Raw genomic sequence first — 14492 nt, forward strand, 5'->3', positions numbered from 1 at the left:
GAGAGAGGCATTAGATTGAATTGTTGCCTGTGTTTAGTCTAATTCATATCTGCATGTATGCATCAATAAATTGTGATATCATATCATATATTTTGAACCCAAACCTTGCCATGCGAGCTGGGCACAGAAGTGGAGGTCAGCTCTTTGTACTGCTCACCTTAAGCTGAATTTGGGATTTTTATTTCCTTTTGGTGAAGGGCAGGGTGAGTGGTGATTAACGATATGGCCATGGAATAATGAGGGAATTGAGATTTCCCCCATAAATAACTCTCCCTGGTGCTTGGGGAGAGGGGGGTGCCTGGAGTGGCTCCCAATGGGTGCAGAGGGGATGGGATGAACATCTGCAGCCGGGCAGCCCCGAGCCCACACCAGGGGACCATTCCCACATTCTCAGCAGCATTCCCACAGGATGTCTCTGCTGGAACTGCACTGATGGGATTTTCCTTAATGCTGATGACTTTGGAAACCTTCCTTGCAGGCATTTCCTCAATAAAGGGAGGGTTATAGGACAATTAATGCGACATTAGGCTGTTGTTTTTTGGTTCGGGTTTTCTTTTCCCTGGTATTATTTCAGTTTCAAGGAACATGCTGGGAGTACCCAGGCTGGTGAAGATCTGCTGTTTCTTGCTTCCGTGAAAACTCTTGACATGGGGGAGATGCAGGGAAACAGTAGCACTTCATGTCAATGTATTTACATAAATAAACTGTGCCAGGTCCTAACAGCTTTGCTTTGCTTTGCTTTTTCCCAAAGTTTGGTCAGAAGGAAATCCCCATTGTCCACTATGCTCAGCCATTCCCCTAAAAAGACCTGAAAATGTTTTAGTGCTGAGTAATCCCATGTTCCAGTGAACATTCCAACATTCAGGCTAAACACTGAGACACAAGTGTTCCATTTCCATGTGTGGACACCACCGAATTTTGCACCACCAGCTCTTAACAACAGCAAAATAAGAATAAAACTGGTTCTAGAGCTGGCAGGAGCTGAGCTTTTTTTTGGAGCAGGGGCAGAACGAGATCCTGCCCCTTCCAAAATGTGCTGGTGATGTAGCCCTTGGTTGAATTGTCTGCAAACACAGAAAGTTGTGCCCAGATGATGCTCCATGGCCAGGTGCACCAGGAATCTCTGGAAAAATCCTGGGAAAAAGAGCTGCACAGCTCTGGGCCTCAGTTCTGCCATCTGTGACATGTTGCTTCAACCTGTTGTGACAAATACCTGGTGAAATATACACACACACACACACACACACATATATATATATATATATATATGTAAAATAAAAAAATTATGTATCATTACAATCCCAGTGGTTTACAGAAGCTCAGACCAACAGCATATACATACATATTTCAACCAAATATTAGGTTAGGCAGTGAAACAGCATTATCAGGGGATTGAATATTCTTTTGATAAATATTCCCAGTGAGTGGGTCAAAAATGTAAATCGACTTCTATTCAGACAAACTGGGGATATTTTTTTTCATGATAAATGGGCTCCTAATTACTCTGCTGCAGCCATCTTTGATGATAATTTCTTTTTTTAATGTGAAAGAGTAACATTATTCATTTTACCAAAATGTTTGGAAGTGGGCTGGGGAATCACAGGTAAATAACAAATGCCCAAATTCAAGAATGGAGTTGCCAGATACAAAAACCAACACCAGCAAAATAGAAATGGAAACTGCAAAAAACAGGAAATAATTTTCATGAAGCATTCACTTGTTTTCAGGGTGCTTTGATTTCGCTTGAACTGTGTCTTGTTACACCGAGTTTGCTGTCTTTTCTTAACTTTTGTCACATTCCCATTATTTCTGCACTATTTGTGCTCGGTGGTTGCATTGCTGAGACAATATCTCGTTTGTTGTGACATATTCAAAACAGTTTTCAGACAGAGGTTCAGAACTCTCGGTAACTCAGCACTCCAGCAGACAAATCTCAGCAAAAAGGACAAGCATTTGGGGGGAATGGGAGGGAAAATAGAGGAAAATCTGTCTGCTGTGTGCTTTACTCACCTGTGTGTGCCCATGCCCTCCCCAGATCACGACAGTGTCAGGAAATGAGTTCCTCCTCCAGTCGGATATCGACTTTCTCATATTGGATTGGTTCCACGCTATCAAAAATGCAATTGACAGATTGGTATGTATTTGTTTTGGCTGTTACCTTTATTAATTAAGATGTAGCAATTTCAACTTCATTTGCTCAGGCATCTCTACAGGTTTTAGGCAGTCAGCAGCTAGCTAGACATTCCTTTCTCTGAAGGATATAAAAATATGTATGCAAATCTACTAAAAAATGTCAGATAAACAAGGTTGTTGCGCAAAAATGTCATTTGATTCTTGCCTCGAAACGGAACGCTACATTTATTTCTCTGAAATAACAAGGACGCTGGCTTGCTGAGGGTTGTAAAAGCACACAAGCACTTAATAACTAATGAATTTTTGCATTTTCTGTTTATGCAGCCTACAGTATATAATCTTCAATAGAACTATTAATACATTTGAGCCTTTTATGAATTTTTGTATTACTTATTCACAAGAATAACACTAGCAAATAATATTCCTTTGTAACTGATTGCTGGTATTCTCCCAGGAAGGCTGGGGGTTTTCTACTAGAAGTAAGCAGGGTTGCGTTTTATTAAAACAGTTTTTAATTACCAAACCAGCTTCAGCTGTAGCTTTTTCTTTCTTTTTTGCCACTCTCAGTACAAATTCCAAACATCTTCCTCCTATTGCTGCCTGATCCAAGAATATTTCTTTTTTCTTTTTCCTTTTTTTTTTTTGGAGGGAACTGACTTTCCTTGTTCAGTGCAGAATCTGTTGAGAGAAAAATATCCCCATTGCTTGCATTTTTCAGAGGTTTCAGTGCAGAGGAATCTGCAGGCTCTTTGAAAGGGTTAATTTGAACACAGCTACTGTTTCCTTAAAGAGCTACAAACATTCTATTACCCTGAGGCTATAATCAGCCAAGGAAAGTTTGATCTGATGATGTATGTCTTCATATTGTGCATTTCATTGGGTGTGTGAGGATATTGATATCCAACTAAAGATTTTGGGGTGGAGTTTTCCATGGAGACTAAGGAAAAAAAAATCTTTTTTGGCTTATTATTCAACCAAACATCTAATAAACTGAATTTTGTGATTACATATATATATATATATACATATGTGTGTGTGTGTATATATATGTATGTGTGCATATATATATATGTGTATATATATATTTGTATGTATTTTTTTAGTGTAGCTGAAGTAATATTGTGGCACCAGCAACCCTGAGCATGCAGAGAGCCACAGCAGCTGGTGGGGCACAAGTGGCCGTGGTAGGCTGGTCCTGGCCAAGGTCTGAGTGCGCAGGACAGGATGTCAGCACGCACCACTCCTGGCCACTCCATCCCTGCCATCTATTTCAGTCCTGAAGCTCTGAAGGAGTGTGAAAAGCCTGGCAGCTTTCCAGGCTGTTGGGATGGCTGGGTCTCACCTGACCAAATGCCATGGGAAGAAAAGTGGTTTTAGCCGAAACAGCATCTCCTTTTTTTCGTTTTTTCTTTCTTGCTTCTTTTTCCTGCTCATTTTCACTTTGTCTGCCAGTAAATTAGAATAAGAGGAAAACCCCCCGACTACTTCTTAAGCAGAATTCAACCCCAAATTTACAATGATGTTTGAAGTAATTGTGTTTGCAAGAATATTTACTGTAACTATCTAAACCAGAGAGGCAATTTAAACACCCTTCCTCTTTGCCAGCATTTGAAAGTAGCCTGCAATGTGGAAATAATTTTGGTCCCTAAAGCCTAAAGAAGCAGGCCTTTTGTTTTCCTCACTTAAATGGGAATTTATCTCAGAAATTAGGATCAGTCTGTCAGGGCCATAAAAGCTTTGCCATATGACAAATTTTGCATTACACTTTCCTTAAATTATATACTCCCTGCACACTTGCTCTGTGTGTGTCTGTTAGCTTCTGTACTGGCATTCTGGAATCTCTTACTCCATTCTTACAAATAATAATTTTATTAAAAGCATACACATATGTACATACATATATATATATTCTTTTCCCAGCCAAAAGAACAGAGAATTACATCGAGAAATTTGGAGTTCAAACTCAGAAGATCCTCCAGCATCGAATTCCCGAGTAACTTAGACACTGAATCCAAAGAGCCAAAGCCTGAACACAGAAAATCTTTAAGTAAGGCTTTTTTCTTTCCTTTTCTTTTTTTTTTTTTTTTCCTTTTTAGATAACTATGCCGTTACAGGGCAAGATAGATAATTTTTATTACATACAGAATGTAAGGAAGATCACTGAGAATTTTAAAGCTGAACATGTTCTGCATTGATATACATAACTTGCATTTAAGTAAAGACAGTTACTAGCTCCATACTTTTAAAGGGTGACACTCTCTCCTAAGCAAAATAAATTTGTTTAGGAGCAAAGACATTTATTTAAGCCATTTATTTTTAAAAATAAGCAACATGAACCCTGCATTAATGGTCTGTTGCAGTTGCTTTGTTTCCATTTTAGTAAAATACCTCAAATTGCCAGAGTAATTTTGTCTGTTGTGTATTTATACACTGAATTGCTGAAAGAATTGACATATCCTCTGCAGCCAACAATCAGTGATGTATCTATAATTTTATAGAAAATAAATTCGAGGGTTCGGTGTTGGTTTTTGTCAGTGTGATTAGAAAAGAAACTGATCTAAAACTAGCAAGGGTGTGCTTTACTCCTCTGAAAAGACTTTCTCAGTTTGTTCCGAGATGCTCGTGAGATCGTGGGCAGCAGCTGAAGGAGCTGACCCTGAATCCCTCACTCAACATTTTTTTAACTTCCCCCTCTCCCCTGAATTTTTGTTTTCCTTCCTTGTTTGGTGGTAGATTCACATCCTGGTCCCGATGTCAGCGCTGTGACAACTCCAGACTGGCAGGCTGGGTCGAGGTACCTTTAGGTACCAAAGGGCTCTGTAGGAATTTGCCTGCACAAATTTCAGTGCAGGATCAAAGCCTGGGATGTTAAGAAAAGGGCTGCAATAAAAAGACCCAACATAGCTGTTTTTAATGATAATTATCTACACAGTCATAAATATATGCACACATGCATGCATGTACACACAAATAGAGACTCATTAAATAGTCTCTTTTTTGCAGACCACAGGATTTGGGGGTTTGTTTTCTTATTATCTTGAAGATGTTTCTTTTTTTCTTTTTTGTTTTCTTTTTTTTTGTAAGGGTTTTGTGGTTTTGGTGTTCTGTTTTGTTTTTTGGTTTTTTTTTCCCTTTGTGTAATAAAATATAAAGTAGCCTGAACGTGGCTTGTGAAAAATTGTCCCAATATCTTAGCACTGGGTGTTGTGTTGCATTTCTCAGAGAAAGAAAAATAAGACTGAGAACACAGTGAGTTCTGAGGGTCTGATTCTGCTCTTATTGTAGCTAATAGCAAAATGCCCATAAACTGTCTCAGCACTCAGGGAATTTTTATTTATTTATTTAGACTTCTCACATATCTTTAAATGATAATTTGTCAGACAAAACAGAAAAAGTGACTATGAGCAGTGACAGAAACTTAGTCTATGTTTCTTTTCAAACCTTAGAGAATCCTGAATAACCTCCGTTTTGTTAAAGGCTATTTAAACTATTAAAAAAATGTGAAAATATCTGCTGTGAAATCTCACTGAATCGAAGCTTGCATTTAAATACCGTAGATTGGATTGCTTCTAAAATATGTATTCAGAACTTTTTTTTTTTTGGCCCCTTGAGATCAAGCAATTATGTGGAATTAGAAAAATCATATTATTCACTTACTTATTAGTAGTCTAAGCACAAACTGTATTGTCAGTTTTCTGCCTTTGGCTTTCTGTGCCCTTAATGTTCACACAAGTATCGTAGCCAGAATTATCGGCAGCTAGAGCCAAAATTGCTTTAAAAAGGCATGAGAACTGGTAATGACACATTGTTAGCAGTTAACAGGTGGTCGTTTCATTGTCCAGTTTGACTGCAGAGCACAAAGATATGTGCAATATCTGCAAGTGTGTTTATAAAGTTCTTGCAAAGTTTAACGATTTTATAATTTTATAGTGCTTTTACGTTACTGACTATTGCCAGTGCCAAATCCAAACAAAGGAGATTTTTAATGATGCCTTAGAACTCTTCCTGTTTAACAAAGAAGATGAGCAACTGATGTGTTAGCAGCCCACCCCCTCCCGTTCTGATAACCTTTAATGAAATATTCAGACAGCTCAGATTGATTTGTATTTACCTTATCTACATTGTAGGAGTTGCAAAAAATATCCAGTTTTAGACTTGATACTGCTGCATCATTACCTTTTTTTTTTAGCAGTACAAGTATATAAACGACAGGTACATTCTAACCAAAGCTTTTCAGTAATTTACTCTTTAATTTAAAACTGGGGACACTGTCCCTAGAGACTTAGTAGCAGGAATTTGGTTTTTATGTCTAATCCTAATTGCTTCTGCTTGCACTACAAGGACAAATGGTAATTTTCTGTTATGCTTTTTGAGCTATACACTGATTTCATTGAAAATTGGGCTCCAACTGCCAGACTCAATTTCCAAAGTTCAGAGAGTGGCCATTCTCTTGGTCACACAGCTTTTCAGTGGCTTCTCATCCAGTCTGGTTTAACTGATGCTCTAATTGAAGTTTTCTTGAGCTAAGAAGAAACCAAGAATGGCCTTGGGGAGTGTTACCAAAATATGTAAAACTGTGATCTTGTTCTGAAATACATGGAAAGAGATGACTTTTTATTTTATGATGTCAGCTATTTCACTGATATAATTTCTGTAGCTGATGCTGGTCAGAAATAACACATTTTTTACCCCAGCAACTTCCTCCATTAGAAAAAGGGCAAACAAGAAAATTACTTTGCAGCACCACTTCTTTTAATGCAAAGAAATGTTGTTCTAAGCAGATAATTAAAAAAATTAGACGTCATAATTTCTAAGTAATTTAGTTTTAATTCAAACCATGGGGGTATTTTGTTATTTTTTTTTTCTTTTAAGGTTACCAAAAATCCCTCCTAAATAGTACCAGTTATAATTGGGTCCACAGGTAGGTGATCTGCCACGTTAATTTTGTATCCCATGGAACCAGGCACCTGAGTTACTCTGCAAGTAGAGATGCTATTGTGGTGTGTGGGAAGTAGGGAGAGAATCTGGGATGTAAGAAAAGGGTCTGTGCACCACAAGGTTCCCAGGAATCGTTCTGCTCTCCAAAACCCAAGGGATCTCTGTGTGTGTACCACAGGAGCTGTCAGGACAGCTGTGTTTTGGGCAGTGAAACCAATGGAGGCTCCCAGCTAAGCTCAGCCTTTCTTTTCCTGCCCATACACCCATCTCATGGTCTGCATCCTCTGGGCCATTTGTGGCCATCATCTGGGAATTCTGTCCCTCGGGAGTGACCTCTTGTGGAAGAGCCTGGGCTGGAGTCGCTATTGATTGTGGGAGGGGATCAATTCCCCTCCTGCTCCCCCTCTCCCGGGTGGAAACAAACAGCTCTGCAGTAGGAAGAGTGCCCTTTGGCTACCGTATCAATCTGAGGGCTGCTCTTGTCAAAATGCACAATCACAAGCTTGATAATGCAATCCATTCCCAAAGCACTATATTTCCAACCTGTTCTCCATCATTTCCTTATGGCGTCACGTTTACTCAGTTCATCACATTCTTATTAATATTTTAGGTTTCCTTGAAAGTGATGGAATTCTATTTTTATTACAAAAGCAACAAGAATAAATACTAATTGTTGTCAGTTATTTCCTTATGTAGTGGGAACAGTAATCTGTTCCTCAGCTTTAGGTTGCCAAAGCAAAATAATGAAATATTTTAGACATTTAAAAAAATCTGTGATATTAGATAAATGCAATTTGATCTCCTTGTTTGCCACATAAAAGCTGGAACTGCCTGAATTGATAAGATTGAATTGCATTATTTTTATTGTTTCTACTCGCATATTTTTTCCTTATCTCCAAGAACACTTTACTTGAAACCCGGTGGTTAGTCATGCAGCCTGGAAAATCTCCTCCATGTTTGAATTCTAGCTGGAGGTGCCACAACTCCAGCATTAAGAATGTTAAAAAATGTACATGTGTGAAAAGGAACATCTTGGTGAGTTGTGACAGTGTTATTGTTATTCATGGTCATTTTAGTGTCTCAATAAGAGTGGTCGGGGACCCCAGGCGTCATTGTGCCAGACACAATGTGACACCAAAGTAAGACAATTCCAGCTCTCAGCCCGAATAAGGACAAGCTGCAACAGGTGGAGAAAAGCAGACAAAGGCAGGGGGTGGAAGGAAAATTGACAGCAAAGCCGACATGTCATGCATATTAAACAGCAGGCTTGGGATTCCTTTCCACCCTCTGTAAGGATCAGGGTCTTAGCCCTGGCACCCTGGCCACCAGCCAACTCAAATAATGATATTTTCCCTACCTAAATTCCTCTTGGACCTTCAACAGGGAGTGATGGGTCTTTTAGTCCGAAAGGATGATGCTTTGCCCTTGGGATGCCACAGTCTTCCCTAGGGAATGGCCTCATGGCAGTGTCTGGGAATACACCTCCTGACATCCTTTAAATAAAGGAAAAAAACCCCAAAAACCTCTAGATCATAGTTTTGATTTTCCTTCATAGGTATTTGCTACAAAGTCATCTGGCCATTGAAGTCTGCTTTAGTGTCTTAAAAGACAGTTAAATTCAGGAGCTTATGGTCCTTAGATTGAACCATGTGCTTTAAAATTGCCCCAAATTGCTTTTCTTGTTTCATTCACTTTTCTTCAGAAGGCTGAATTTTGAAACTTGAGCATGGCATGTATTTATCCCTAAGTAATTACTAAGGCATCCAGAATCCTTTCTGAAGGCAGTTTATTAGATAACTAAGTCTGTGCAATGAGTGTGAGGGGGAAACACAGCAGCAGAAACCCATTTTGGTCATTTAATGGACATGGTGGAAGAAATGGAGAATTTGGTGGAGCTTGAAAACGTCGTGGCTCCTCATGCTACTTGGTCCTTCCCTGGCTAAAGCATCTTCCAAGGACTTGTCTGAGGGTTTAAAGTTTGTCCCTGCACAGGATTAGGAATTTCTGTGGCAAAGACCTCCTGTCTGAGGCTGTTTCTCTGAGGTGAGAAAGGATGGGCACCAGGGCACAAACACATGGATTTGCATGGTTTCTGCTGTGTAATAACAGAAGGGGAGGGAAAAAAAGACAGACATTTATTTCTTGAAAACATTATTTAGATATCCTAGAAAAAGGCACTGTAATTACAAGCAGTGCAGAGAGGAGTCTGTGAGAGTTCTCTGTCTTCCTCTCTAACACATGAAGGGGATGGAAGGTTGGGAGACCATGATTTGGGATGTAGAGAGAGGTTTTACTGGCCCAACCAAGCTTATGGAGGACTGGATTCTGTGGTAGCTTATGTAGTCCTTCATCCACACAGGGTCACCTCTTTGAAAAGGGGGGCAATTAGCATGCTGCCCAGGGCACTGGTGGAGTCACCATCCCTGGAAGAGATCCAAAAAGGTGTGGATAAGGCCCTTGAGAGCATGGTTTGGTGGTGAACATGATGGTGGCATGGGTTGACAGTTGGGCTCAATGATCTTAGAGGTCTTTTCCAACCTTCATGATTCTAATTAGAGCCACAGAAGTTGGAAATCACTCCATTTCTTTGTTAGTTCTGATGAGGTCTGAATTCTTTCCCCTTCCCGGCCCATTTATTTCAGTTAGATGTGAAGTTCAAAGCCAAATGATGCTATTTAGGGACTATTATTATATTACAATGTTAGTGTTATGTATAGGTCAGTTTTATTACTTTTAATAAAGCCAAGAAACATAAAGCAATAATGTATATTAGTGCAGCATTACCAATGGCAACAATTAAAACACAAAGCAAAATGAAAACTAGCTGCAAACATGCAGTTTCCTACTGCAATGTTAATTTTGTCACTCTGCATCTTGTATGTTTGTGGCATTTATTTTTATTGCACCAACAGGAATGCACTCAGCTTCAGGGACTAAAAAAAAAACAGGAAAAGAAAATGCAACATGCTGGGTTTGCAGAGTGGAATCACTCAGCTGGACTACAGGGACCAGACTTTTTTTTACATATTTGTACTCTTACGTTTCTCTGCCACATTAAGCATAGGTATGCTGTCTTCTTAAAGCTTAGGAAAATACTGATTCAGCAACAAAGAAGTAATAATATTGGCATGCGGGAAACAAAACATGCCAAATTGAGAAACAAATTGTGTCACTTCTACTGATAATAGAAGATTATGTTGCACTCAAAATCACAACTGGCTGTGACTAGGTCTAAAAAAAATTACATTTTTTCCTGAATTTGAATATCCTGTTTCCATCAATTATAATATAATGTTTCCTTAATTCTTTGTTTTATTTCTACTTCACTCTCCAAAATCCTTCCAGAGTTTACTATTTGGGTTGAAAAAGCATATTTTTAAATTGGGCATATCCAACTTCCATATAAACATTTGGCAGGGAAACCCATGCATGTTCACTTAATTCATTTTTATTGAACCAAGTCCAGATTTTTAGCCAGGAAAAAGTTAGATATTAATCATATCTGAGCAGGATCATTAAATTTTCCTTTACCTTCTAGAACAGCAGGGTCATTATAGAACCATGAGAAGTTAGCTCACTTATTAATCTTTACAATTACATAAAAGTGATCATTTTTATAGTACTTAAGAGTAGCTCTAACCCATTACGTGAAGAGTATGTGGGAATATTACAATATAATATAATGTATTATTATAGATGTGACCTGTGACTCATTGGTCTGCTCACTGGCACACAACCCCCTGGAAAAGTTATCTGTTTGAGCTTGGATAATCTTTAATTGTTTCACACTCCTCGTGCTCATTTATGGGGCATACTAGTAAATAGAGAGCTAGTCACTGAGTTATTAATTACCTCATTATTACTTAATTATCACCATTGCATACTTCATTTTTATGGGGAATTATATCATAAAAGAAGGTATTTTATGCTGCCCACCACAGTTAAGTATGAATGACAGCGATAGCTAATGTAGGATTGAGTTAGTTAAAGAAAATCAATCAGAAATCCTCACTATAGATTACTATCCAGTTTCTTCTGCTTTTTCCAGCTAACACTTCTCATCCTTGACTTTGAAACCCAACAGTTTAAACTCGGTTCTTGTTTCAGTGGACTAATCCCCTTTCATAAATCATGTTCAAGTGCTGAAATAATTTGCACATCGTTTAAAGCGTATTTGCTTTGAAACATTCACCTCAAGCCCTTTTGTATATCCTTTCTCTCTAAAGATTTGTAGTATTTGTTTTGTTCTCTGAGGTATAAAAGACCTGGGTAAACTTTATTCCTGTTGTTTCAAGATTAGTGAAATAAAATGCATATTTATTCAACTGGGACTGAAAGGAGCTTTAGTAAAGACGATCATACATACGACCCAGGGGAATGTTATAATACAAAATGTCTGACTTAAAATCTCTTTAGGTTTGTTCAAAACACTATTGAAGGACTTAAGTTTAAAGAAAGAAAAGGAAAAGGTTACAAATCCATATTTCTTCTTTGTTCCAAAGAAGAGAGAGACACCACGTATTTTTCTTAACAAAATAAACTCCTGCATGTGCACTCTAGATGGATTTGATATGGAGGAAAGCAGAGACTGGATATCATGATTGCTTTAAGTCTTTTCTTGCTGAACCACAGATACTGACACAATCCTTAAGACAAGTACATTTTGGAAAAAAAAATTGCAGGGTTTTTTTTCAGACACAGTTACTGAAAAAGCAATCACAAACAAATCATGAGATTTTAGGCATTACAGGAACCAAGCAGTTGGGCTTTTTTCCAAGCACTAAAAGTGAGGTAGACTCCTGACATGAGGAATCTACTCTGACTCTGCCACTTCCAAACCTAACTACCCAACCTGTCTTCCACTGCTTTGGTGCAGTCTCTTAACTCTATAGCAAGTAGATCTTTCTTTACATTACGTAGCAAAACTCAGGTTTGATGTAGATTGTACAAAATACCACAATTTTTATAGCTGAAAGCAGCCCACTATGCAGACAGCTAGCTCTGCTCGACCTTCCATCACCATGTGTCAGCAGATCTCCAGTTTTTGCATCTCCATACTTTGCTTCCACAGGGAAGGAATAGAGGCTGACAACAGATAACACCTAAATAGACGGAGGCGTTCTCACTGAAACAGGGAATATTTTAGACTGCAGTCTTTGGAGAGAGGTCAGAACTAGAGCAAGTGAGCAGGACTTGCTGAACTTTGTGATTCAGGAAGAGCCAGTCCAGTCCATCATTCCTTTAAGCAAAATTTTGAACCCCTAATGGTATTTATTGAACTAAATACCCCTGTTGGAAAGTTGTAGCCAGAAAAATGATTCTTACACTATACTGTATACTGAGGTTGCACAATTATTTCTAACTACTCTAGATGCAATCCTCATGGTATTTTGGGAGGAATGTGACAGAAATAAGGAGGTTTTTAGGTTATAAAAGTCTAAATTAAGCTCAGTTAGACAGACTGTACGTCAGGCTCTAGACAGTCATACCTACTTTCCAGACTCACCTTTTTTCCTGTGGTGAAATCACTTATACATCTCCTTCTAGCTAAAAGGCTCCATTTAATTTAAATTGTGGCAGCCAATCCCAAATATTTAAACACCAACTTAACAGTACTCTCTCCTGCACAGGGTATATTAATGGAATTAAAAAGGAATGTGTTTTGTAGGATCTCCTCTTTGCTCCACCAACTGCTTGCTCACGAGCTGGGTAAACAGATCCTGCCTCTGAAAGCCAAAGGGTGGAACATCACTGAAGGGTTAAATGCTGTATTGTTTCTCAATTAAGTAAAAGGTTCCAACTAGCTGGCTTTAAATATTGATGCTGAAGAGAGAGCTATGACATATGAGCAGCTCCCCTCACCACCGAGGATATTTGGCTCCATTTAATTAATTCCATTGGCCATTGTCTTAAGTGCGCCCAGGATTCACCCAAGAGGAATTCACTTGCGTTGCTGTTATTGAAAAGTGTAACACAGCATTATCTGCCTCAGACAGACTTTTTGTAGCATTGAATCAATTCCCCAGTTCTTGAAAACAACTACCTCATTTGATTCCTTTCATAATTAATGAAATTCGGTAGTAATGCTTCTGCCCCTCAGCTCAGGCTGGAAAAATGTTCCAAAACTTCAGTTTTCAAGCTGAAAGCACTCTAATTTTCAACCTAAATGGACTTGTGGTACAATTGTGTTCTTGTGGCAACATTTAGCCTGTTCTTCATTTTCAGCAGTTCTGCCTCAGGTATACCACCCCCTGCTTGGGCTGATAACTGGGCCAGACAAGAATTTTTAGTCTTTCCTATGATGCGGTGCTGCTTTCCTTTTTTTTCCTGATCATCTCAAATAACTCTTTTCTGAATCTCTTCCCCTCTCAGGCAGTGTTTCTTGCACAGATATTCAAGGTTAGGTCTTCCAACAGACTTGGGAAGCAGAATTCAGTCTACAGTGTAGAGATTGTATTTATCTCTTTCATTGCCACTTTTTTAGACATTAAAAATAAACAACCAGGACATGTAGATTCTGCTGTCCTTTAATCTCTTGCATCCAATACATTCATTATGAAAACTAAAGAGCAAGCCTGCCTTAAGCCTTTTCATAGCATATAAAATCTGTTCCTACATGCGGTAAGTGTTTGTAATTAATTTTTAAGGTGTTCAATTTAAACAAAGAAGTAACATTCTTATAAAACTGAGCAACTCTTAGCAAATACCACATTCACAATAAATTAAATTAAAACATTTAAAAGTACCCCAGTGCTAATACATTTGAAATAAAGCACTTTGGGGATGAAAAAAGGATTATCATGGAATTAACCTGAAATTCATGAAGACACTTTATACAGAACAGAGAAATAATTTTAAAAGCATACAGGTATGAAGCCCTACTAGAGAAAGCTTTACAGTTAATATATTTTGCAATCACATAGTGACAGTACTTTTGCTGAGGAAGGTTATTCTTCAGTCCAAGGACTCAAGGCCCAAGGGAAGGTGGCCAGATGTGGGCAGGGCAGAACAGCAGGGCAGCCAGATGCACGTTGCATCATTTGCCATTTAGCAAATTTGGGGCACACACTTATAAACCTGGGAAAGACAGCCTTTATCTTGGTGAGTGTCTATAATGAAAGACTTCATTCAAGGTGGAGGAACTCATGGTTTGGTCCCTGTCACTTCATGCCCACTCTTTTTAGCACAGACTGGCTGTGACCTAGTCAGAAAATGCCTTTTTATTTCTATTTTTCTCAGGAGTCAACTGACTCCTGAGTAGCACATGTTTTTCCTTGAGAAGTGATACTGGTAGAACCAGAAAGGTGACTAAAAATTAAGCAGAGCAGGTGATGACCTCAAGATCACTGTTTGACTGTCTGCCACCCAAGCCATAGATACATTCACTTAAACCAAACTCTTCTCATTTCTATGTTTTCCTA

At 38.6% G+C, this 14492-nt stretch overlaps 1 protein-coding gene across 1 annotated transcript in view; it reads left to right on the forward strand.

Annotated features, from left to right (window-relative positions):
• ARHGAP15 (Rho GTPase activating protein 15) overlaps positions 1–14492 on the forward strand; it is a 321465-nt gene that overhangs the window by 160755 nt on the left and 146218 nt on the right. The window contains exons 7-8 of the mRNA XM_033064260.2: positions 2036–2134; positions 4054–4180. Of these exons, the coding sequence (XP_032920151.1) occupies positions 2036–2134; positions 4054–4180 (226 nt within the window). The remainder of the gene's footprint in view (positions 1–2035; positions 2135–4053; positions 4181–14492) is intronic.

Source organism: Catharus ustulatus, chromosome 7 (assembly GCF_009819885.2).
Source record: "Catharus ustulatus isolate bCatUst1 chromosome 7, bCatUst1.pri.v2, whole genome shotgun sequence".
NCBI classification, from domain to species: Eukaryota; Metazoa; Chordata; class Aves; order Passeriformes; family Turdidae; genus Catharus; species Catharus ustulatus.